Below are 24,492 nucleotides of genomic sequence, written 5' to 3' on the forward strand. Positions count from 1 at the left end.
GCACAATTTACTCTTATGTCACCGGATATCTTGACGATCTTTTCCCACTTGTGGGATTTTATGATGTATTTTGTTTTTGCTGGTTTCCAAGGGAGCTCACCAGCAGGCTTTATAATAGTGTTATACAGCCTAATTAGAAATTTACTATCAGATGCTGCCATTGTAGGCACAAGCACTATTTTTCTTGCCATAAATGCGTTTTTAGGCAGACTCAGGCATTAGTGGCCCAGTTAGATTACAGTATTGATCTACTGGAAACTAACAACAGACTAATGTTTCCATCAGAGTTACATTTTGGCACGTAAACTGCATTTGAAGCAATCTGAGGTGTGGTAGGATGGGGTGGGATGTGTGGGTGCATGAGAGGTAGGAGGAGCGGCTAACAAGTGGACAGCATTCATTCCTCCAGCAGCAGCACTCAGTCGCACTCTGCACCTCCTGCACTAAGGAGTCACTTTTCAGTAGTTCAAGGAAGCTTCGCGTTTTCATGGAGGGCTGGATCACCTGTGGACTTTGGCTAATCGCCTTTCTCTCTAGCTGTGGGCTACTCTCGGCTTTCAACTTGGACACCGATAATGTCCAGAAGAAGACCGGAGACCCCGGGAGCCTGTTCGGCTTCTCTCTCGCCATGCACCGGCAGCTCCTTCCGCAGGAAAAGAGAATGTAAGTGTCAGAGTTTTTGCTTTCAAAGGATAAAATGTCCGGAGGCTGTTAATTGAATTGTTTTTTTTTTTCTTGAAAGAACCTTGGAAACACACCTCAGTGTGTTTAAAATGAACTCCAGCATACATATAATTAAATTATTACTGCACAATACACACTTTAGACGGCTGGAAGAAAACAAAATCCGCCTAAAACTACTTTTGAGAGCCGCAGACCACAAGTGAGTTACCTCAGCAGCACCGCAAGTAGGTCAGTGCGTGATCAGGTCAGGTTTGTCGCAGGTACAAAACATTTCCACCAACAGCTTCTTCTTCTTCTTCTTTAGGCCAGACGAGCTCTTATAAGTTTAACTCGAGGCCCGTCTTGCTTGTTAATATTTTCTTCTTCCAGGTTACTTATTTGTGAGGGTTTTTTGGCGCTCCAAGGCAACTTTTTGTTCACGTGCACGCGGCGCGCGTTCACATCTCTCCTTTCTTGTTGACTTCAACTGGGACCCAGCCTTGGCTTTTATGGGGGGACAAAACATCTCAGTGAATCACTGTTGGTATTTTCTTGGGCACTGTTTCAGAGGGGACTGTCACCCTGCATAAAGGACAAGTGCCATCAAGTGGTCACCGATTGGAACAGCCTGATTATAAACTGACCTAAGAGCAGATAACTAAGACTTTTTTTTTTCTCTCTGAAGGCTCATGTCCTGCTTTATTTTAAACTGCACGGTAGTCTCAGCCGTTGACATTTAATTTGCATTTAATATACAAAGACATTTCACAATCACACCTAACCCAAGTGGATTAACTGATTACTTCACTTTTATATCTGCCTTGATTCTAATACTAATGAAGGTGTTACAGATTACCAGCATTAATGTACTTCCTAGCTTTACATTACTGCTATACACTCTTGTGCTAGAAGGTAGTTAAACAGACAACCAGGTTACACATGAAAATCTGCCCTGTCGGAAAAAAGCGTCTGTTAGAATTTGTGTCTGTAGCTACTTACATGTACTTACATGCTTCAGGCAGCACTATATGGTTTGACAATTTCAGTCATATGATATGTTGTTCAGTTTGTATTAGGTAATCTAGAGTATTTGAGTAAAAGTTGTCACATTTTAACTTTTAACTGTACATTACCAGCGGTGCAGATAGCGTAAGTGCCTCCCTCAGGGACTAAAATGTAATCATAAGAATAATATGTGTAAAGTGCATCTCTTAACTGTCTTTTTCCACAAAAAGAATCAATACTCAGGCATTCCTATGTTTTGATTAGATAAAGTAAAATTATGGTTTAAGTTCAGTTAACTTGTATTAAACACCACAGGCTGCAAGATTTCCTGCACTGCACTGTACGCCCAGCAGTGATTGAAACCCCTAGGTTTTATACCTTCTCCACAGCTGTTAAATACACAGTTTAAACTTTACACACTCCTGCTACTGCTGCACCTTCACACACACACACACAGTGCCAGTTTCTGTCTTAGCTCCAGGCTAAATGAAAGATGGTGATCTGCACGAGACTGAAGCTATAAGCTATCACCAAGTCAGTTTCAGGTTAAATACAAGAAAACAGAAAAGTGTTTAAAAAAAGGGCAAAAAAAATACTTGTATGTAGGAATAATGTAGAATGAACTGTTAGAGGAGGTGTTAGATGCTCCAGTGTTGGATGCTCAGGTAGTTGTAACTATTTTTCAACTGCTCTGTGAGAGGGAAAAGAAAACCTCTGAAGCAAAACCATAAATTAAAATATGCTGACTTCTAACTATCAGGTGCACGTGTACGTGTTGTGATGTGTGTGTGTGTTGGAGTATAAAGCCATGTCTGTTTTTTGCAAATAACTGTTAGAGAAGTGTGCGCTCACTGTGGATGCTGTATCTGTGTGTCTGCACTTGCATTCGTGTCCCGACAGTGGATGTGTGTGTTCATGCGAGTGCCTGTTTGGTGGGTTTTAATGGTGCTGATGCATGCTGTGGCTGAGCAGTGAGGCGTTGCCTTGTTGTCAGTCATTTGGAAAACTGTCAGAGAGCTCAGTGTGCTGCTTGCTTTATACATTCCTGACCTGGGGCAAAATAGGGATAGATAGATAGATAGATAGATAGATAGATAGATAGATAGATAGATAGATAGATAGATAGATAGATAGATTTGATCAAAGTTCATTAATATCCATTCCAGAAAACTGTGTGTTAATGTGTTGTTAGTGTGTCTGTACCTGTGTACCCCCCTGTTTGTCTCCTCTGGGTGTGCACTATTAGTCACAGTTCTTTGCAAGCCATGCATGCCAACTTGTATTCAGACTTATTTATTTCACAGTGTTTATGCCCTACAGGTATCAGTGTTGCAAGTTCCTGCTGGAGAGGGCAGGACCTGAATATGCATGTGCGCACACATCTGTATGTGTGTATGTGTGTAGCATTCCATGCTTCTTCATAATTGCCAGATGGAGCTGTCTGTATAATAAAGTCAAGAGGGAAAGCACAAAATACATAAGTGGAGAGAGGAGGGAGAAGGAGGAGACCAAGTGAGAGTTTAGGGTATTTTAAGAGGTCGGATCGAGTGTGAGAAATGTGTGGGAGAAAGTAAATGCATATGTGTGTGTATTTCTGTGGGATTTGTGAAATAATATGACTCTGGAGAGATGCAAACATGTAACAAGAAGAGTAAAGAATTTAGAAACAGGCTGTGAGTTTCAGCAGTTTCAGTGATATTGTCAGTGTCTTGCTGTCAGTGTCTTTTTAATATCAAATCAACTCAGTGTGTTAGTGTATGTGGGCTGTGTATTGCGTAAAGAACAGATATGAGAGCCAGATTCCCCTGAGGATAGTTGTGGTTATCCAACATCAAAGAGAAAGGAGGGGAAGCTGAAGAAAAGAAAGAGGTAATGGCTGGAAGAACCCTGAGAGGAACATAAATCAGGTGTACATCTGGACACCAAATACAAGCATTTTTCAACCAGTAAGATTCCGTGAGCTCGATGCTGGCAGAAGGATGGAGAGAGAAGTTGGGCAACATGTCGTGAACCTCTGTATCTGAAGGTCATTTGGAAGTAAATGCCTGTAGTTGATAGGGTGCCACTGACTGTTACTAGGCAACGGGCTGTGTCCTAAGCCGGCAGCCAGTTCACTGCTGTAAAAAGAAAAAGAAAAGGAAAAGACACACCTCTCTCAATGGGACGTCTCTCCAGTGGCTTTTCTAAACTATCTGTTGCGATACACAGGACGAGCTGATCTGTGTGTTCAACTGCTGCCTGTATGTGTGCGACCGTCAACGCACAGCTGGACCCAAACACACACACACACTCTCTCTCTTTTTAGTTGTCTTAGTTCTTCCTGTGGTCTGTGTCGTACGTCGGGCCTTCCTCCCCTGTTGGTAAATGATTAGATAAACAGCCGGGTCACTGTCAGCGAAGCCACCAATCAGCTCTATCACATTTCCTGACACATTGTGTCATGTGACAAAAAGGTTATAATGTGCAGCAATAAAAATAATTCATATTCTTTGCTAAATGTTTTTGTGTTTTAGAAATTTTGCAGTAGACTAACGTCACTTTCAGGTCCCAATTAACCCATTATTGTTAGTTGGATTTACTCCAAAGGAAATCAGCTGATTGAGTATAGTGTATATATATAGATTTTTTAAAATCTCCTATTCATTCTTATTACTTCTTGTGTCCCAGAGGATACTGGGAGCGGATATGCATCCACTGGAATTCACTGTTAGCCTCCGGTTCTCTCTTTGAGGTGATGACTCACTAAAATTGGGCTCATTGCAAGAATTTTAGTGTGAAAACACGTTTTCTGTTTTTTGCATAGTGAGCTTGGAGCTGGAGAGTTGACTCCAGACTTTGTGGTATGAACCGTCAAGTGTCATTCACGTCCCCTTATAATTTAAAAAAGGCTGGATGGGACACTTAATAGGTGGATAACAGCAAAAATTATAGTGTTCTGGTTTCTGAAACAAGGCCAAACCAATCCAGCGGTTGAAACAGGATAAACAAAGTGTACTTGTCCGTCGTGCAAAAGGAGCCTACTGAAGAGAAATTTACTCCAAATGTACGTGACTATTTGGACATCTATCTGCCATTTTTGTATGCCATAAATAGTTGTGATTACCCATCACCCTTGCTGGAGTTAGTATCCATCATGATTTATACTGCCTCAGTAGGCTGGCTGTTTAGTTTGACATCTACCATTTTCGGTGTTGGCAGCTGATCTGTACAGCTGATATGATGGTTTCATAAAGCCTCAGCTTTTTACTCTGCTATATGTTTCAGGATGGCATTTATATCTGAGAATGCTTTGTAATTCAGCTAAAATGGCTTTTCTTTATTTTATCTGTGGATGACAGTTTGCCGGACGACCTTAACTCTGAAGGTCAGCGATCAGACCAAGCAAGCTGGATAAAGACGGATCATTGTACTGGCAGTGTTTTACTCCGTCTCCCATGAAAACCTGTGCAGAGTTTAATTTTCAAAGGATGACATTGTTGACTTGATTCACTTTGTAGGAAACCCTGAGATCTGGAGGCCCATCATCGATGGCTGGGTGTGGCATTTTCCCTTTTTTTGGACCATAAAGGCAGAGTCTGTATATGTGTGTGTGCAATCTTCCACAGCAGGCGACCTGAAAGGATTCTTTGACTGAGTTTGACTGTTGACTGTGAGGACATGGAACATCAGTTTTGTGGCGGATGTGCATATGTGTTTGTGAGTCTGTGTGTGTGTGTGTGTGTGTGTGTGTGAGTATCAGTGGAATGTGTGATCATTTTATGTGCAAGTGAAAGAAATCTTAGATTGTTCCTCATGCTAATAAATGTATGTCAGAACAGAGTAACAATGAGTGTTTGATTGTGGTGCGTATGGGCCCGATTCATACATGCATCTGTTGCAGGCTGCTGGTTGGTGCCCCGAGAGCAAAAGCTTTGAGAGGTCAAAAATCTGCTGTGACAGGAGGGCTCTACAATTGTGACATGAGCACCACAACCAGTGGCTGCAACAGGGTTATCTTTGATAATGATGGTGAGACATTAGCTGACATTTGAGCATTTTTTCTTAATATGAATTTGGTCATTTCAAAGATTAAGTCGAGTTACAATGTCTTCTTTGTGCCTATTTTTATCCCTGTGTAGAGAATAAGGCCGTAGAGGACAAAGAAAACCAGTGGATGGGAGTGACAGTCAAAAGTCAGGGACCAGGAGGCCAAGTTGTGGTAAGGGTTTTTTTTTGTATCTGAACACAAATTTAATTTAAACTCATTATTACTGTTTAGTTGTTCAAACAGATGGTTATTAATGTAACAACAAATTATTGTCTCTCCAGCAAAGCACACCTTAGTCTCATTCACTGCACTTAACTGTGTCTTCTTCCCCTGGTAGACCTGTGCTCATCGCTACCAGCGCCGGGCCAATGTGGGCTCACCGTTGTTGGAATCTCGTGACATAATTGGCCGCTGCTACGTGCTGAGTCAGTCATTAAAAATCAACTCATTTGAGAATGGAGAAGGAGGTGCATGGTATTTTTGTGACCAGAGGCCCAGAGGCCACGAGATGTTTGGTTCCTGCCAGCAGGGCCTATCTGCTACATTCGACAAGGACTACCACTACATCATCTTTGGGGCTCCTGGAGCTTACAACTGGAAAGGTAGTGTGTATGCATATGTTTACTGTGAAATGTAATAAATCTACTTTGTATGAATTTTTTTCCCCCTGTCAGGATAGAGGAATGTGCTTGTGAGGATTATTTCAGTCAATACTTTTGCAATTTATAAACTTTCATTAAAAGCCTCCCCTCTGCTTTTGTCTTGAAGGTATAGTACGCGTGGAGCAGAAAAATGACACTTTCATAGACATGGGCATCTTTGATGATGGTCCATATGAGGCAGGAGACGAGAACCAAAAGAACCCTGACCTGGTCCCTGTTCCTGCCAGTAGCTACCTGGGTAAAAACTTTAACTTGACTGTGATTCCAGTCATTCGCTTTATACAGAGACACATTTTCTAGCACTTCATGGTTCTCTGATTATTTAAGGAATCACTTCTTTGTCTCTTTGTGTCAGGCTTCTCCCTGGACTCGGGTAAACGTTTGACTAACAAAGGCCAGCTAACAGTGGTGGCTGGAGCTCCCAGAGCGAACCACAGTGGAGCGGTGGTGCTGCTAAAGACAGGTGGGGGCACAAGCAACATATTAGTTGAAGAGTTCTCACTAGAAGGCGAGGGGTTGGCTTCATCTTTTGGCTACGATCTTACGGTGCTGGACCTCAACAAGGATGGGTGAGTGATGCCGGATGATGCAAACAGCAACCTCCAACTTCTGCACCGTCGCTGTTGCTACTGTGGCTTTACTCTAATGAATGTGCAATGCTGTTTTTTTATTAGCTGGGAGGACATCGTGGTGGGGGCACCACAGTACTTTGAGAAGGATGGAGAAATTGGAGGAGCTGTCTACGTCTACATCAATAATGCTGGAAAGTGGAACAAAGTAAAACCCACCAGAATAGATGGACCCTTGGACTCAATGTTTGGCCTGGCTGTAGAAAACCTGGGAGACATCAATCTGGATGGTTATGATGGTGAGCATGCAATAGTTCTGCATATACACCTATACTGTGGTCTGCTAGTCACTCTTGATATCAGCAGAAATACATAACCACCCTGTTGTTGTTCTTCATGCCAGATTTTGCAGTGGGAGCTCCTTATGAAGATAAGGGCAAAGGGAAGGTTTACATCTACTCTGGATCAGCTACAGGACAAATCTCTCCAAAAGCCTCACAGGTACAGAATAAACACCTGATTTCTATCTTTCTACTCTCTTGTTATGCCTCTTAGTTGTGACAGAAAAGTAAAGCCAAGCTGCCAAGTGCTCAACAAAGGGGAACAGTTATGTTACTTTGAATAAGTGCCCTGAAATGACATGTGCTTTGGCTTGGCATTATGAATTCGCTGACCTGAATTCACATTTTTATACCCAGATTTGAGCCGGCACTCTGGACTTCTCTGAAAAGTCATCAAGCATAACATTCAACCAATAAAACACGATTTTCTGTTCATGAATTGAAGTAAATAACTATAATTTAGCATCTTAATTAAAATAATTTTTTTTTAAAAGATAGCGTGCTGAAAGTATGTTTTCCTCCTCCGTCAGGTGCTGCCTAGTCCTACAGAAATGAAACTGTTTGGTTACTCCTTGGCGGGAAACATGGACTTGGATTACAACTCCTACCCTGACCTGGCTGTCGGATCCCTCTCAGACTCTGTCTTTGTCTACAAGTGCGTGAGCTGGCGCATGGATCACATTGTGTTATCTCTCGTCCTGTTTGCTTAAAAGCTCACCGAGTCGTCTCTTCACAGAGCCCGTCCGGTTATTGACATCCAGAAGAAAATCACAATCACACCAAAGGAAATTGACCTCCTCACAAACAACTGTGAAAACAATAGCAAGTTCTGGTGCGTGTCCCCAATCTGTTATTGAATTTCTACATTTCTTCAACACTGAGCTGTAAAACTGTGCTCTGTCTGACTGTACATAAATTGGATTGTGTCCCCAGCTTGACTATTAAAGCGTGCTTCTCCTACTCTGCCAATCCTATGAGTTATGCTCCAAAACTGGGTAAGTTGAGGCACAATTTTTTTTCTCCTTAGTTTACAACAATCTTCATTATTGCATTTGCTCCCCTTATTATCACAGCAATACTTCACTTTCACTTACACTCTATTTCTTTCTCTGTTGCATCCAGAGGTCAAATACACCCTTGCGGCAGACACTGAAAACAGGAAGAATAATCTTAAAACCAGGGCGGCCTTCATTAACGCCTCCCCCGGCAGTAGCCATGAATCCTCAGGGACCATCACTTTGGACAAGAAAGGAGTGGAACAGTGCATTGAACGACAACTCGCCTTGCAGGTATCGAAGGTTTCTGCATTCTCTTGCGATCCAAGTTAACTGCCGGCGGCGCGTAATGCTTTGTAATGTTGTCGTGCTTCAGGAAAATATTCGAGACAAGCTACGCGGGATCCCCATTGATGTGTCTGTGGAAATCGTTGGTGGCAGACGTAAACGCAGACAGAGCTCAGGTCCTGGGCTGCAGCCGGTCCTGGATGCTGAAGCGTCAAAGCCAACTCGATCAGTGGTGTGTGTGTGCATCTTATTCAGTTTATGTGATGTCTCCTCCTATTCTGTGTTATTTCTTAAATGTGAAAATGTTGTTTGCAGGTGGAGTTCATGAAGACCGGTTGTGGGTCTGACAATGTGTGTCATAGCAATCTGATGATGGAATATCGCTATGGCCACTGGAACGATGAAAATTCATTCCGTTACCAACGTAAGATTATAAAAACACTTTTCTTTCTCTCGTTTTCTTCTTTTTAAAACTCGATTTAAAATGCTCATCCTGAGATGCGTTCGCCACGCTGTTTCCCGCACCGAGCTGTGAAAGATGTGCACACTTGTCATCAAACGGGCTCACGGTTTGTGTGTGTTTGAAGGGAGAATGGCGTGCCGGTGCTCTCACTCAGTAACCAGAAGGAAATCGCCTTGGAGGTCAGCGTGAGCAATGCAGGTGGGGATGATGCGTACGAAGCCTCCATGATCGCTTCTTTTCCTAGCTCCTTAACCTACTCTGCAACCCGCGTGCCTAATAAAGTAAGTGTGTCTGATAATCTCTCTCTCACATACACAGACACCCACTTTAGTTCTGATTTGGACTTATTATTGATTTCAGGTAAGCTGCCAAGCCAATAGAAATGGTTCTCTGGTCGATTGCGACCTTGGAAATCCCTTTGAAAAGGATGACAAGGTGAGAGAAAAATCACAGTTTGGCACCATCTAATTTCCCTCCAGATGTATAAATATTAACACTTAATAAAATAATAGTAATAGCACGGAATAAAATATGGATCTCTGTATGTTTATAGACCACCTTCTACATTATTTTGGGTACAGCTGGCATATCCCTCAACACCTCTGAAGTAGAGGTTAATCTTCAACTGGAAACGTAAGTACATCCGAGTTTGTAATCCTGCAGCCCCAACTGCTAAATAACACTGGTTGCACCTGCAAATGCAATAGCTACACTACTGGAATATAACAAACTTAGTTTATGTATGTTAGAATAAAATTTGTAGTTTGATATCTGTGTAAATATTGTTTCAACAGGACTAGCATCCAGCAATTAGCGCCGGTCAAAGCAAAGGCAAAGGTGGCCATTGAGTTACAGCTCTCTGTGTCAGGGTAAGAAACACACGCATATACACAAATGTGCAGGAAACACATAGATGTGCACCGACTCATGCTGGCTACTGTGTACTTTTCCTTGCAGACAAGTCACGCCATCTCAGGTCTACTTTACTGGAGATGTCAAAGGTGAGACGGCTGAAAGTGACGATGGCAGTGCCATCACACATCACTTCAGAGTGAGTACAGGAAAAGCAACTAGATCGTTTATTTATTTTCCTGAATTTATCGTTAATCCAACAATTTTGTGTTCCGAACGGGGCGAGTAAAAACATTTTAACTTAACTTTTACTACTTCCCGTTTTTACAGATAATCAACTTGGGAAGGCGTTTGACTGATTTCGGGACCGCCACTCTCGACATTGACTGGCCAAAGCAGACATTGGATGGGAATTGGCTGCTCTACCTGATGAAAATCAGCGCCACGGGAGTGGATCAGATAGAGTGCACACCTAAAAGTGAGATCAATCCTCTTCAGGTAAAACGCCACGTTAATGTGTCATCGCCATCCTCCCATGAAAGAATTTATAAATGTATTTTATTTTGACAAGATGTTGAGTTAATGGCAATAAACTAAATACATTTCTTTTCTTATTTCAGAAAGAAGTTAACACAAGGATGAGGAGAGAAGTCTCAGGCACCCAGGAGAGTGATGAGGGCACTATTTCCCGCTTATTGGATAGCAAGAAATCAAAAACTCTGGTAATGCAACCTTTTTTTTGTTCTAGACGATTACATTATTTTATGCACCTTTTCAGCCAGCTGAATGGCCATTTGGCAGTAACCTTGTACTCTCTTGTCAACAGTCTTGTGACGATGGGGCAAAATGTGTGAAGATAAGGTGCCCTCTGCGGGGCCTGGACAGTAATGCAGCCATCATTCTTCACTCTCGCCTCTCGAAAGACACCCTGATCAAGGTAAGTGGTTGTACTCAGTTGTTATCTCTGGATTTGAAAAAAGGAATCCCCAAATGTTTTTCAAAGGCAACAGTGTAATCTATATTTGTTAGTTAATCTCAAAAATAACAGTTGAATTATGATAACATGGGTTGATACAACTTTTATTGTTGACCTCAAGATTGCAGTTTTTTACTAAAGGGCCCAAACCATCACACCACCAGCTGCCTGACAGCGTTACAGTGTTAACTGTCAATATTAGATCCCTCAAAAGTTCACAGTCTTCCAGCTGTTACTGACTTAATGCGGGAGGTTTTTTCCCTGCTGGTGGAAATTTAGAAATAAAGAAATATCATATGGGTTTCAGGGGTTAAAGCATCTTTATTGAGATGAATCTCTACTTTTGTATTTCCTTTGATTTGATTCGCCTTTTCTTTAAACAGGATTATTCCAAGTTACATCACGTGGAGGTGATAGTCAACGCCGCTCTGCACCTTGATAACATAAAGAACACTGTTCTGATGAATGCTAATACACAGGTAATTGAACATAGCGGCAGATCTTACACAATCCTGTGCACTCTCTAAACATAAAGCCTGAGTTTTTGTACAGTATACAGAAAACACTATGACATCACGTTTTGCCACTTCGCTGTGTTCCCTAGGTGAGACTGACGGCCTTCCCAGAGAGGCGTGAGGCTCGGCATGGGGGAGTGCCGTGGTGGATCATCGTGCTGTCCCTCCTGTTCGGACTACTGTTGCTGGCCCTGCTGGCTTTCCTTCTTTGGAAGGTAGGGCTAGAGGAAAACAGACCCTATCCCAGTAGTCCTACGTTTTACTGATAAAGCCTTCAGGCTTAAATCTGTGAACATCTGGCAGTCTGTAAAGCACCTTGTACAGAACAACTGTCACTATTTATTATAGCGATTGCACATTTTCTAATAATTTGCCTCTCCTCAGTGTGGAGTCTTTGGGAAAAAGAATAAAGAGGACCCGTCAGACAAAGAGAGACTGACACCAAATGCATAAAAAAAAAGAGAAAGAGGGTAAAATTACCCAGCCTGTCATGAATGAGTGAAACCTTTTTTTGTCTTGCTCCTCCTTGCTGCAAAAGGGCTGCTTTCTGGTACCAGGCAGGCTGTGGGCAATTCTCACACTGTGACGTGCCATTTAAAAAACAAAGTGTGTATTACTACCTGCATGGCCAGGGGAGGTGATGGCTGATAAGCAACGACTGTTTCTTAAAGCTCTAAGGAGGATTCGGGGTAACTTCTGCATCTCTATGATTTCATCCCCTTTTCTGTCTCCAGTTTGTTTTCTTGCTATTACACCTGCGCTCACACGGTCTGAAGGTTTCTTTCACTCTACATTTAAAAACGGGGGACACTGAACACCTTTTCTTCCTGTATAGAGGAGCGCAGATGGCTCATCTACGCCTCTTATGGGATTAATTGCATTTTGGCACCTGTGAAAGAGACCGATGACAAACGTCTCAAACCGCTTGGCTTTCTCTGAACGTCTTTAAACGGCCTCGTTCTCAACCCGAATACTGAGTTTTGTTTTCCCTCTTTTCTCTGCAGTGTGGCTTTTTTAAACGTGCCAAATATGAAGATAAGGTTCCCAGTTACAACGCAGTTCGAATCAAACGGGAGGAGAGGGCAATAAATCCTGGAAATGCTAACTGGGAAAACCTGGAAAAGAAACCCTGGATGACAACCTGGCATGACAATGAACGCTATTCTTAACAGCCAATGAAACGCTACAGATTTACCCTCGCTTACGGATGAACTCCAGTTTCATAAATTTCCTGCTGCCTTGCCTTTGTACAGTGAGGACTGTAAATAATCAAATGTGTTTAAAAAAAAAAAAAAAAAAAAAAATGGGATCAAACATTATGCTTCAGGGGCTGATTTGATGTTTAATAAGTCTTCATGAATCACTGGAAGGAGATGCGCTGTGTGGGAGATGGTCCGGCACAACAACCATCAGAGCTTTGGTGCTTGTGTTGTGGAAATTCAGTGTTGGGGTTAAAATGTTTCTGAATGTATTGCACAATTTTTTTTGTATGTTTTGGAAAAGTTCGTATTTATTCTCACAAGGAGTTTCTTCTGTTACACGCTCTACAGACCAAAGAATCATGCAGTGCATACAAGTGACTTCTTTTTCAAAAACTAAAGCTGTATTAGCTTCCCATATTTTTTAAATCTACCACACATCTGCCTTTAAAGTGCCTCCGACTGACGGATACTGCAGTTTCTCTGCAGTTTGAGAACTTGGGCTGTAAATATCCACTGTATCTTTTCATTATCTTTTAAAATTATTACATTGTAACAAAATAGGAGAAGCCAGACAGCAAACAAATAAACTTTTTTTTTTAATATCTGTGTTCCCTGGGTGTGATTACACTGAATGAGCATTAGCAACAACAAGATGCTGAAAGCATTATTTATTAAAACATAAAAACAACATGTACAGCAAATACTTGAGTGCTTAAATCAGCACTTCATTAAATATTAAAATAAGGATAAATTATGACTGAAGTTAAAAAAACAAAAAAAAAAAAAAAAAAAAAGCATACTGTAATATGGTTAATTCACACTTAAAGGAAGACCTAGCAGACAAGTGCTGTGGCTTTGAACCTTAGCGCTGCTTTGAAGACCAAAGGTCTCATTCTTAAAATCTACGGATGTGTTCAGTCGATATAGACGTTTCTATTAGTTCAGTAGAAGTAAGTGCATTTCTGATTGTGAGAGACCACAAACACACACTCATGCTGGTGTATTTCATCTCATCTCCGTCTTTCCTTCACAGGAGAGACTCTGTTCTTACAGTTTTTCCGCTGCGTCTTTCGTCTTTCAGGGGCTTCCCCTCGCTCATCATCCTTGACTTCTCTTTGAAGTCGCTGTCCACGTCTACGTTTTCTTTATCCTTTTCCTCCTTTAGCCTCTTCGCTCCTCTCCTCTGGTCCTTCTCCTCTCTCTTCCTCATTTCCTTGAGCTTTTTCTTCAGGGCAGAACGGTCGCTTTGACTGCACACGCCCAAAGCCTGACAACATAAGTGTGTGTTTAAATGGGGGACTGATGGATTTGGTACACATGCAGGTTTGGACCTCACACAGGAGACAGACTTCACATTTAACAAGACGCAAGTTGAAAATTTGTTAGTATAAAACCTCAATCACTTGGACTATTTGGTATCAAGGCTACTCTGTTGTGATTACTAAGAAACACTGCAACCAGCATAAAGAGCAGAGGTTTAGCCACCTTGTCCACAATAAATCGTCCTATATAGTTAAACCACAACACAAAACAACCAAAACATTTGGTTCCTGCCCCCAACAGCAGTAGCTCATCTGCTCACCTTGAGTTTCTCGCTGTCCATGTTGAGAAGTTGTGTCCCATCCACACCCCTGGTGGAGAACTCTGATGTGTATTTATCCATGTTCATAGCGATTAACCACAGACACACCTGCTGGCTGTTCCACTCCAAGACGGGTCGACTTTGCCACTGATTGTTGTTGTTCGTGGGAACTGGGTCATCGTCCAAAGTCTGAGGGGCATGAGAGAATATAGCAGGAGAAGGAAGCTATGATTAAAGAGATTAAAGAGCCTGTGTGTGAAAGCTGGACAGAGAAGGCCGGGGGGTGTGTGTGTGTGTGTGTGTGTGTGTGGGGGAGTGAAGAAAAGAAAGGGAAAGAGACTCACCTCAGTGGAAGAAAAGGTGAAAGTGTGAGAGTGTCCAGAGAGGGAGTGATCAGACACATGACCCACCATACTGGAACAGCCCACTGGAGAGCCAATACTCTGGAACCAACAGAAACGAAACTGGGCTGCCTACATAGTTCATTATCTACTGCATATGTACAAAAGCATGCGAGCCAATTTGAAATGGAGTTTGTTTGTATGAGATTGCTCTACATCAGAAAGCTGAGGCAGGAAGAATGGGCCACACTGAGAAGGTTGTGGTTTTATTTTCTTACCTGCTGTCTTCTCCCTGAGGTGGTCAGGTACGGCAAACTGCTGCTGGATACAGACCGAAGTCTCTCCCGCCTACTCTCCCCTTCCTCTTCCTTTTCTCTTCCTCTCTCTCCAAACCAAGGAAATGGCAGGCAAGAGGGCATGGAGGTGACGGAGCCTGACGGAGAGACTTCAGCGGGCTCATCCAACAGGTCATCACTGGATGCCCTGGAGAAGAGCAGTTATGCCCTCATTAAAAACGTATGCACATTTTTTGTCAAGAGCAGTAGGTGTTCAAAACAGATGTTAGGTTCACATCTTTAAAAACATTTCCTCCCCCCCCCCCAATATTAGTGTCACCACACCTCTTGCTCACAGACGTCCTGCTGCGTTTTTCGCTTCTTCTTTTGCTGAGAGACTTGCGAAGGCCACTAAAAGAAATAGTAAATAAGAAGCTTTAAAGAGTAAATACAAGAAAAAAAAAAAAATACCACCAGCAAAATTTCACTCAGTGCCATATTCAGTCTGTTTGGCAAAACCATCAGAACTCTGAGGCTGAAGAGCAATTTAAGGCTTTAAATTTAGAAAGTGTGAGCCAAAATAAAGATCCGCCACCTGAAGTCGGGAAATTTCCTTTTGGATTTTCTAGAGGTGGAGGATTTGCTCGGTGAGGACGGGGTGGTATCCGTGATGTAGATTGGAGGGGTAAAGACGGAGTTGTTTGCAGCTTGAGGACTGAAGGCTGGGAACGATGAGGTGCTGGACATGTCGCTTCTACTGGTTCGGATCGCTGTGGGTGCAGACAGTGATCGTCCCTCTTGTGCTTTCTGGGCCCCTTCTTCCTGTAGTGAGAGAAGACATGAGCACAGCTAGAAACGGCATCTCTTTCAACCCCCGTTTTATTTAAAAAAACCAAAATTGTTCCTTACCCCTTTTCTGAAGCTCTCTCTGAGTTTGTCTCGTGAAGGCGGGTGCCGCTTGGATTTCTGGGCTAGCTGAGCCCTGGCTTTGTGAGCGCTGGAGTCTAAACGGCTGGTATCAGGAACTGGAATCGACCAGTCTGTGCCTGAGACAAATGCATAAAAGCCTATTTAAATTAAATAATAATTTTCCATACTGAAGTTGCATTAGACAACTCAAAAAGCTTCAAGTTCCTCCGCTTCTGAAGCTAGAAAAATAATAAAAATATAGTTTATCATCAGTAATCTGTAGAGCCAGCTGCTGAGTCAAACAGACATGCAAAGACACTTCGCTGTCACCAAAACTGATGCTTACCAGTGTTTGAAGTGTCAGTTGAGTGGCTCTTTCTCTCAGGTATTGGCTCTTTTCCCTCTAGCTGTGCAATCTGTGATACACAGTGAGAAACAATGACTACAGAGAAATGTCAGGATCAGGTAAATCCTCAAAGCACTGAAAAGCCTCCCCTCACCTGGATTTGAAGCTTTTCAATTGTCTCTCTGTGCTGCCTCTCCCTCTCCTCCATTTCTCTCCTCAAATCTGCCTCCCTTTTCTCCCCCTCTTCCTCTCTTAAAAAACACATTAAGTCACGTGTAAGACACCTTGGTGTAGTTTTACTAACTTGCACAGCCTCTCCAGCAACACTTTTAGAGAGTTAACAGGATTTCATGAGTACCTGCTCTGGTATTCTCTGACCAGTCTCTTGGCCTTATTGTATTTGATCTCCAGGCTTTCTGATTGGCTCTGGGCATCAGCCAGTCGCTGGCTTACAACTCTGCACAGGGTCTGGGCCTCTTGCCAATACCTGATAAACAGAGTGGGATTCATTAGCACCTTATCAACCCACATCATAATCTTCATTGTATTTATCAACAGTCTCCAATTGCAGCCTTTAAGCTTCATGCCTGCTCCGGCAAAATGCTTTTCTATTCCATACGCTCTAGAAAAATAATCACAAAAATGGGACAACGCATTGAAGCTGCTCAACCATACTTCTCTAGTTTGTCTGCTTTGTCCTCTCCATCCTCCACTCTTTGCTCCAAGTCAGCCTTCTGGCTCTCCCAACAGGCCTGCTGCTCCTCCCAAGCCTTTAACTGAGAAACAGACAAAACTATATCTTTATGCAGTACGAGCATGTCATGTGCACAAGAAGAAAAAATGTCTTCCCAAAAAGGGCCTTCATGGTGTTAGATCATATGCGTCAAGACACATTTGTTGGAAAAACCGCACAGTTCCTCTTGCTTTATTTGTGCCATCAAAGCTGTTGAAGTAGTCACAAACTCAACACAGTTGGAAAGAAGAAAGAGACTTCTTTCAGAAAGGCTTTCACCAACCCAGTTATGTCACAGTGGTGATTACTTCAAGGCAAAGGCAGAAAAAGCAGGGCTTGACGAGGAGTGCTGGAAAGCAGCCATGTCCTAATAACTCCACTCTGTGCCGTCTCACACACAGTTAAATGGGTCAGATGCTTCCAAATTTGGATGCGAAGGTAGTGTATTGAAGTGAGTACAGTTATTGGTTTGTGAGTGAGAGACTGAGAGCCTCAACCTCAACTGAGTGACCTACCTGTTCTTTAGTGTGCTCAAGTTGGGTTGCTTTGCTTCTTAGTTTGGACTGAAGCTGTAAGCACATTAAAGAGCAAATTCATGAATAAACCTGGACATTTTAACAATTACAAGAAAGGATGCAGACTTTCAGTATTTTTTTGGTTTTAGAATATGAATCCAAGCTAAAACGTCTGGTTGAACACAGAGTACCTGCTGGTATTTGAGGCAGAGCTGGTAGTTGTCTAGACCTGAAAGAGCGGACACATCCTCCTCTTCGCAGTCGTCATCCTCCGCCTCCTCTTCATCAAACACCGAGCCCTTCTCTGATATGCTGCAATCATTGTCCTCCACTCCTCTGCCATCTCTTTCTCTCTTCATATAGACACACACGCACAGTTAAATTGAACAGAAACAGTTAAAACAAGCCAACCTCCCCCACTTCTACAAGAGGACACACCTTTTTGCTTTTATCCATTTCCAGGCTTTCATTTATCAGTCGTGCCACCTCGCTCTCCACCCCCTCCTTCTCTCGGCCAATCAAAAACCTGCAGGAAAAACACAAAAAAACCCCCAGAAATCAATCACAGGTGTGATCAATCACTCCATCTCATTACACACCTGTGCGGATTGTGTTAAATTGTGTGTTTTACAGCATTCTGGATGCTTTTTTAATTTGCCGACTGATGGCAGATCTTTCAAACCCTAAAGTGCACCTGAGAGAGACGAGGAAACACCGATGTATTCTTTGCCTTTCATCAGCTGGTGTGACATATAATCGCTGCACCCCAGGATTTGCCATTTGGCAGCCATGCCCCCTTGCTTCTCACTTTCTCATCCTCACTAGGAGGAGCTATCCGACTTGTCAGGTGTCACCAATAACATTAATGATGGCATGACAACTAATGCCAGTCAGCAAACACGGATAACAAGTGCAAAAGTACAAAGGCGACCCCTGAACTAAAGCAGCCGACTGGAAACGGATTCATCATTATTATTTACTACCGGGTTCTTCCTGCTGTGGCGTGTCAAAATGTATTCTGAGTGTTGGTGGTACGCTGTCATCATACGCTAGTATAGCTGCAGGCGCTGACTTTTTTAAACACGTTCTAAATGTCAGTGCATTTACAGACACTCAGATTATCCCAAAATGTTGGATGCGATTTATAAATGTTGCTTAAAAGTTTATGTCAGAAGAAAAACCCCAAAACATTGCGGTGTGCAAAGACAGACCACATGTGGGTGTCATGAAGAGGAAATAATGAGCTGATGTGTTCATTTCTGGCATTTAAAGATTTGCCAGATGGCACCCAAAACCTACAATATGAGGTGCTTAAGTGTTTATTATAAAACAAAAAAAAAAAAAATAAATGTGTTACTATTAGTGTTTTTCATTATGATCTGAAGGGCTGACAGACAATCCTGCACACTATGGCAGACTTAAGAAAATCTTAGACAGTACTGTGAAGTATATATTATGTGTTAACTGAATTAAACTTGCAAATAAAATATCACCCTTATGATAAAATACTAAAAATATCTGAGAAGACTTCATTTATTCATAGCACTAACATTGTTTCATCTTTATATAACTTTTAGATATCTTAGGAGGCCCTGTCACTTATCTTTGCACATTATTTTTAAAGTGGCATATCAAAGAAGTTCACAAACACACTTTTATATACTGTTTACCAAAAAAAAAACAATGCTGGAGCCTGCATGCTTTGTTATTCGTCTAAGGCAGTGGTCCCCAACCTTTTTTGCGCCACGGACCGGTTTGATGTCAGACAATAATTTCACACACCGGCCTTTAAGGTGTTGTGGATAAATACAACAAAATAAAATGATACAACCAAGACAAAAACTGTGGTATTTTCTAAATATAACAATAAAAGCAAATTCACTGTGTAATTGTGTAACTTTATTAGCAGTGTCCTCCTGAAATGCGCCAAAAACATTGAGAGTAATGTCCTCCTCTCTGCCCCTTAGTGCTCTTGGGTCGCTATGGTAACGCGTAAATATTTCTTTCAAAATAAGACACACAACTAAAACACGGGAAAAAGAGCCAGGGAAACCGAGTTAATGATAAAAAACCCTGAAAACCATAAATTTCACACCCGAGTCTCAACTCTTGTGGCCCAGTACCTAACGACTCACGGACCGGTACCGGTCTGCAAAAATACACAAAGCTGTTCAGCATAACAAGAATCAGGACGTGTTACAGACAAGAAAACTTGCTGTGTGGTAACTTACTTGACCAGACCCGATGTGTTCTTAAGGACTGTGGCTGCAAACAGCTGGGAGACTCCAACTAAACTCACTCCATCCACCTCCACTATCTGGTCATTCACCCGAATCCTTACAGAGATAAACACATACAGACTGAGGAGAGTATCTACCTTTATCTTGGTTTTATTCAGAGAAAAAAAAATAAAGACACTAAAGCTAACCTTCCATCCTTCTGGGTTGCTCCTCCTTCAGTGACTGTCTTGACAAAGATGCCGAGTTTTTCCAGACCCTGGTCAGCACCTACACCCATCCCTATGATGCTGATGCCGAGTCCATCTTCACCTGGAGGGTGTGGGAAAAGAAGACATTAGAATTTATCCTTATATTAGCTTTATTAACTGCTAAAAATCATTAGACGTTAAACATAACAATCAGAGGAGAGAGGAAAATAGATGCTCATACAAACCCTTTTTTATTTCCACTGGAAAAACATCCATTCTTTCCACTCTCTTCTCTAGCTCAAACTCAGCTGAAGCAGACACTGGGTCAATATCCTCATTGTGTCTGTCGTACTCTGCATTAGAATAGGTGTTGTACACCTGAAACACACCATTCAACATGCAGTTAAGAACTCAACTTAGATTAACATTGATGGCAATTTTAGGCTAAATAAAAATGCCTGTTTTTTGGGAGGTTGTTTTGCATTCTTATCTAGTGCATATGTTCACCGTGGGCTGACTAGAAAGAGAACCATCTGCAGCTATTGACACAACAAGACCTTGTTTATACAGACAAATGTGGTTAGTGCCAGAGTCAGCATTAGATCGAGTAAATGCAAAGACCTGAGCAAACTGTACCAACAATTACAGGATTGCAAAATATCCAAGTGTACACACACAACTTCCATGTGACTTTTACTGATGCCACACTGACTACTGCTACAGTAGTTTGTTATAAATCGATCCAGATTAATGCCACGGGATCTTTTTTCCGGTGTAAAGGCAGCTCTGAGTCGAGCGCTGACAGAGGGAAGCGTGTGGAATCTTGTCTTTCCTCCTCCCTTAATGGATTAGAAACATTGCTTTGGGCTAACACCTCGCTTACTCAGATTCAAATAGCAGCTGGAACTGACAGTCACACAAATCTACGACAAAAGAGCTTCTTAAGTGCATGACTTTACAGACCTTAAAGCTTTCAATAAAGTGAGCAATGGTAGCCTGCAAACCCTTAAAGTTTGCGTTATTTTTCACAAAGGTTTCCCTACCTTGATTGGTGCCGAGCAGAACCTGACCTTCCTCTCGGCAGATCCATCCTCATTCTCCTCGTCGGAAAGTTCAGGCACACCGGGAATTTCCTCATACTCCAACAAAAGCTGGTTTTCCAACTCTTGTCTTGGACGGAGTGGAAAGCTCTGGATGGGACTGGGATTCCTGATCATATGCAAAAGCCTTGTTCTCAATGCCACTGATTAATGCATCTTCTTTTTGGGCCTCCTTGCCGCCTCCTGCTTCAGTGTTTCCATCACTACCTCCTCTTAATGCTACATGCTTGACCTCCTCAGTGGCAAACTCCGCTTGCAGCTCAGGTGTTCTGCCTTCTTCCTTCCTACTTTTCTCTTTCCCATTTTCCTTTTCTTGACTTTGTCTACATTCCTCCACTCCACCTTTGCCCTTTCCCACAGCCTTGTTGTAAACTTCCTTCTCTTCCACGATGACCCTTTCCTTCCCACCAACACTTTCTTCTACCACTGCATCAGTCATTTTTTCCCTGTTGCCTCCTTCTTCTGTTGACTTCTCCTCAGCCCGTGCTACGAACTCTCTGTTCTGCTCCTCCCTTTCACCCTCCCATTGTTCGCTCACCTGCGGATACTTGTCTCTTCCGACTTCCCTGCCATCCTCCATTCCTCCTTTCTCTTTCATGCTCCCTGACAGCTCCTTCTGCTGGTCTCCTGATGAAATGATTGGTCCAACATTTCGTACTTGTAATACCACCCCGTTTTCCAATTTGTAAGGTCCTGGTGTTTCCACACTAGGCTCCTCAAACACATCATCCACTAAGGACTCTTCACCTGGAGCTATGCTAATATATGTCACTTGATCCTTAATCCAGCATTTATTCTCTTTCCACTCCTTCCCTTCTTCATTCTCATCACTTTCTGATGACTCGTTTTTTATGCTGACCAACTCTGCCCGAAGCATCTCTTCAGGGGTCAAGAAGGGGTTAAGACAGGATGCTTCTCCCTCTGTTTGTGATACTTTGATTTGATCGTCTTTGTCAAAATAGTTGTACTTGTTGGATGCATCGCCAGGAATATCTGAGACGGGGGATTTAGGGCACCTTGTCAGAGAAGATGGTGTAGAAGGCTTCAGCAAGGAAACATTTATGATATGGTTCATGGATTTGTCTTTATCTAAGCCATCCTCTTCTGTGTTCCTCCTTTTCCCATTTCCCTCTTCCACCTTTTCTACATTGTTGACTTCTACTTTCCCATCTTCCATTCCCTTGCTTCCCCTGGCAATCACAGGTTTTGAAACCTGGCCTCCACCACCTCCAACTTCCATCATCTTGCTCTCAAACAATCTTCGAGTTACAGAGAACTTCTGTGCCAGAGCAGCTCGGTCAATATCTGTAATTTCCTCCGCTCTGGATGGTTTATCTTTCAGGGAGGATTCTGGGGTAGAAATATTTGTTGTTACAGTGCTCAGAGCAGATGAGGAACTGATGACTGAACGCCTGGATCCAGGAAAAGGCGAAGTCTGGAGCTGTATGCTAGGATTTTGGGGAGAAAGAAGCACCGTGGAGCCAGAACTTGGCACTGGGCTGCTATCTTGTTTCAACTGCTGGCTGTCCATTTGAAGAAAGATGTTATCTCTGATTTTGGTCCCCCTGGTGCTGTGGATTCTACCTCTGCAACCTGTGCTACCACTGGTGCTGGTGCAGGACATTAGGGGCTCTGACAGGCTGGACTCCAGCTTGTTAGGGTGCACAGCAGAGCGCTGGGCAGCAGCAGCAGTTTTGGTCCCTGGCTGTAAACTGGTCCCAGTGTCGAATGAGCATTTGATAGCATGGAAATCAGATTTGTAAGTTATCCTGTGAGGGGAGGCACTTCGGCCTTTGCTCTCTGTCCGCATCATTGGAAAATTTGGAGGTTCTCTGGCTAAGAGAGAAACTGTGGACAATCTGAAGTAGATGCTTTTCGTAGCTAGACAAAGCACCTGCGGAAAGGCAAATGTTTGAAGACTTGCTGGTACAGTGAAATGGTTGCAATAAGGCAAGATATTCTTGACAAAAGCTGGTGGTTTACAAGTTTACTGCATTTGTGTGATGACAGCAAACATTAAAGGCAGGCTCTTGGTCTGGGAAGTTCATTGTCATAAGATAGACTCCAGATTCTTCAATTCATTATCACCACCACAGTGAAAATCTCCTGAAAAGCACATTAAGAATAGCTCAATAGGCGTACAGTGCAAACAAACATGTAATAAATAATACCCTTTTTAGGTGCCTCAAAATCTATAAAGCATCGCTCTGTCCTTAAACCCTTGAATCAAAGAAGAAAACAAAACGCTAAGCCTCAGTAACTGACTGAGACAGTGCCAGGATTAAAAGCAACACATTTAAAAAAAAAATACTCACTCTTTTATCGAAGAATTTCAATCGCCAGAACAGTTTAAAAGATAAAAACATGGCATGTAGACGTTTTTGTATATCTACTCGACACAGGTATCCACAATTAGACTTGTTTGCGGTCCCTTCTAGGCAATCACAACATTTACGTTTACGCCCTGTCGAAAAAAAGGATTGAGGGCGTGTGAACGTAAGCATGCGCATTTTTGCACTTCTAATGTCAACGACAGTCTAAATCAGTTTATTTAGATTATTGTTTCCTTAATGTTTTAAGCAAAAAAAAAAAAAAAAAAAAAGAAATCCAATTAGATAAATTAATTAGTCACATTAACTGAATCTGGGTTCAAGCCCGGGTCAGTTTTGCCTTCTTTTCATTGCAACCCTACACCCACCTGTCTGACAGCATACTGCAAAACAGTGTTTTTCTTGGCACGAGACTTTTTCTCGGACTAACTGTGACTAGCTAAAACTGTCTTGCAAAAATTAAATCGCAAATTTGTCGCTCGGAGCTCGGATTTCACGACTGCATTTGAAGGCAGCAAAGTTTACCAACCTGGCGAGTGTGCGCGCGCAGTTTAAAGGTCGCGGGCTCCAGCGCGTTAGGGCTCGTGATCCAGTGGTTAGCTAAACTACAAGAAAGTAACTGGAATATTAAAGTAATAGCTCTTTCCCTACACTGTCCCCGACAGTTTCGTCTTACCATAAAAGTGCTGCTGCTGTCAGTCGATGCTGACGGCTCCCTTGCTGAGATAAATACAGACAGATGGCGACTCATGTCTCTAAATACTGTAAATGGATTATCCCCCTGTAATCCTGTGTAAACTACTCCAGTAACTGTGTAGCACTGACGGTGAGTGGGTACCAGCCCTCGGGCATGTTAGCCTACATTTAAAGAGCCAGTTGTAACATCTGTGCCCTATAAAGTATTTATCTCCAGTGGAAAGTCTTATTTTGGTCACTAAAGCCTATTACAGTCCCATATTTAGTGGTGGTTGTTAACCATTGTGAGGCTAATAATGCCATCTGTTGTAATACCTGTTTTGTAGCTTTCCCCCATATTATTGCATAATGCTAAACATAGTAGTTCTCTCTTAAACTTCTACCAAGCATGCAGATCTGTGCTACATCCACTTACCTTCACCTGTTTCCTGCTTCTCAGCATCACTGCCAGGGTTGCTGTCTGTAGTAACGAAAAAATGTCACTCTAGCAGAGCCTCTGTTGGGCTCAGAGGCAGGCTTGGTGTGAATATTCACCTGTGTGCATGATGCAGGTTGGTGCAGTCAGCCAGATCTCCCACTGTCTACCTGTGTGTGTGCGTGAGGCAAATGGGAGCAGTGATGCAGCACCTGTGCATGCTCCTGCCTACCTATGTGTGTCTGTGTGATGCCAGTGGGTGAG

At 42.6% G+C, this 24,492-nt stretch overlaps 2 protein-coding genes across 6 annotated transcripts; one reads left to right on the forward strand and one right to left on the reverse strand.

The window, feature by feature from the left end:
• Positions 1–398: 398 nt before the first annotated feature.
• On the forward strand, positions 399–13,156 carry itga6b (integrin, alpha 6b). The gene is made up of 25 exons (XM_039602414.1): positions 399–663; positions 5,549–5,676; positions 5,787–5,866; positions 6,033–6,297; positions 6,464–6,595; positions 6,713–6,926; positions 7,032–7,225; positions 7,330–7,427; positions 7,798–7,922; positions 8,004–8,099; positions 8,201–8,262; positions 8,390–8,556; positions 8,639–8,782; positions 8,866–9,005; positions 9,138–9,294; positions 9,374–9,448; positions 9,567–9,646; positions 9,808–9,882; positions 9,971–10,064; positions 10,196–10,363; positions 10,486–10,587; positions 10,692–10,802; positions 11,225–11,320; positions 11,446–11,571; positions 12,361–13,156. Exons 1-25 carry the CDS (start codon positions 488–490, stop codon positions 12,523–12,525), a joined length of 3,270 nt encoding a protein of 1,089 aa, XP_039458348.1. The 5' UTR covers positions 399–487; the 3' UTR covers positions 12,526–13,156.
• Positions 13,157–13,309: 153 nt separating this feature from the next.
• On the reverse strand, positions 13,310–23,236 carry LOC116316229 (neurabin-1-like). 5 transcript variants are annotated; one of them, XM_039602241.1, is made up of 19 exons: positions 23,103–23,236; positions 20,731–22,893; positions 19,933–20,065; positions 19,688–19,808; positions 19,491–19,595; positions 17,698–17,785; positions 17,451–17,612; positions 17,260–17,313; positions 16,687–16,787; positions 16,370–16,498; positions 16,166–16,262; positions 16,012–16,081; positions 15,666–15,802; positions 15,352–15,578; positions 15,102–15,167; positions 14,760–14,964; positions 14,485–14,583; positions 14,141–14,329; positions 13,310–13,825 (listed from the first exon to the last, which is right to left on the reverse strand). In XM_039602241.1, exons 2-19 carry the CDS (start codon positions 20,902–20,904, stop codon positions 13,586–13,588), a joined length of 2,397 nt encoding a protein of 798 aa, XP_039458175.1. In that variant the 5' UTR covers positions 20,905–22,893; positions 23,103–23,236; the 3' UTR covers positions 13,310–13,585. The 5 variants fall into 5 exon arrangements, with proteins under 5 accessions (XP_039458175.1, XP_039458174.1, XP_039458177.1 ...); XM_039602240.1 differs by having other exon boundaries at positions 19,491–19,619; XM_039602243.1 differs by lacking the exon at positions 14,485–14,583 and having other exon boundaries at positions 19,491–19,619.
• Between the last annotated feature and the right edge of the window lie 1,256 nt (positions 23,237–24,492).

Source organism: Oreochromis aureus, linkage group 18, assembly GCF_013358895.1.
Source record: "Oreochromis aureus strain Israel breed Guangdong linkage group 18, ZZ_aureus, whole genome shotgun sequence".
Classification (NCBI taxonomy): Eukaryota; Metazoa; Chordata; class Actinopteri; order Cichliformes; family Cichlidae; genus Oreochromis; species Oreochromis aureus.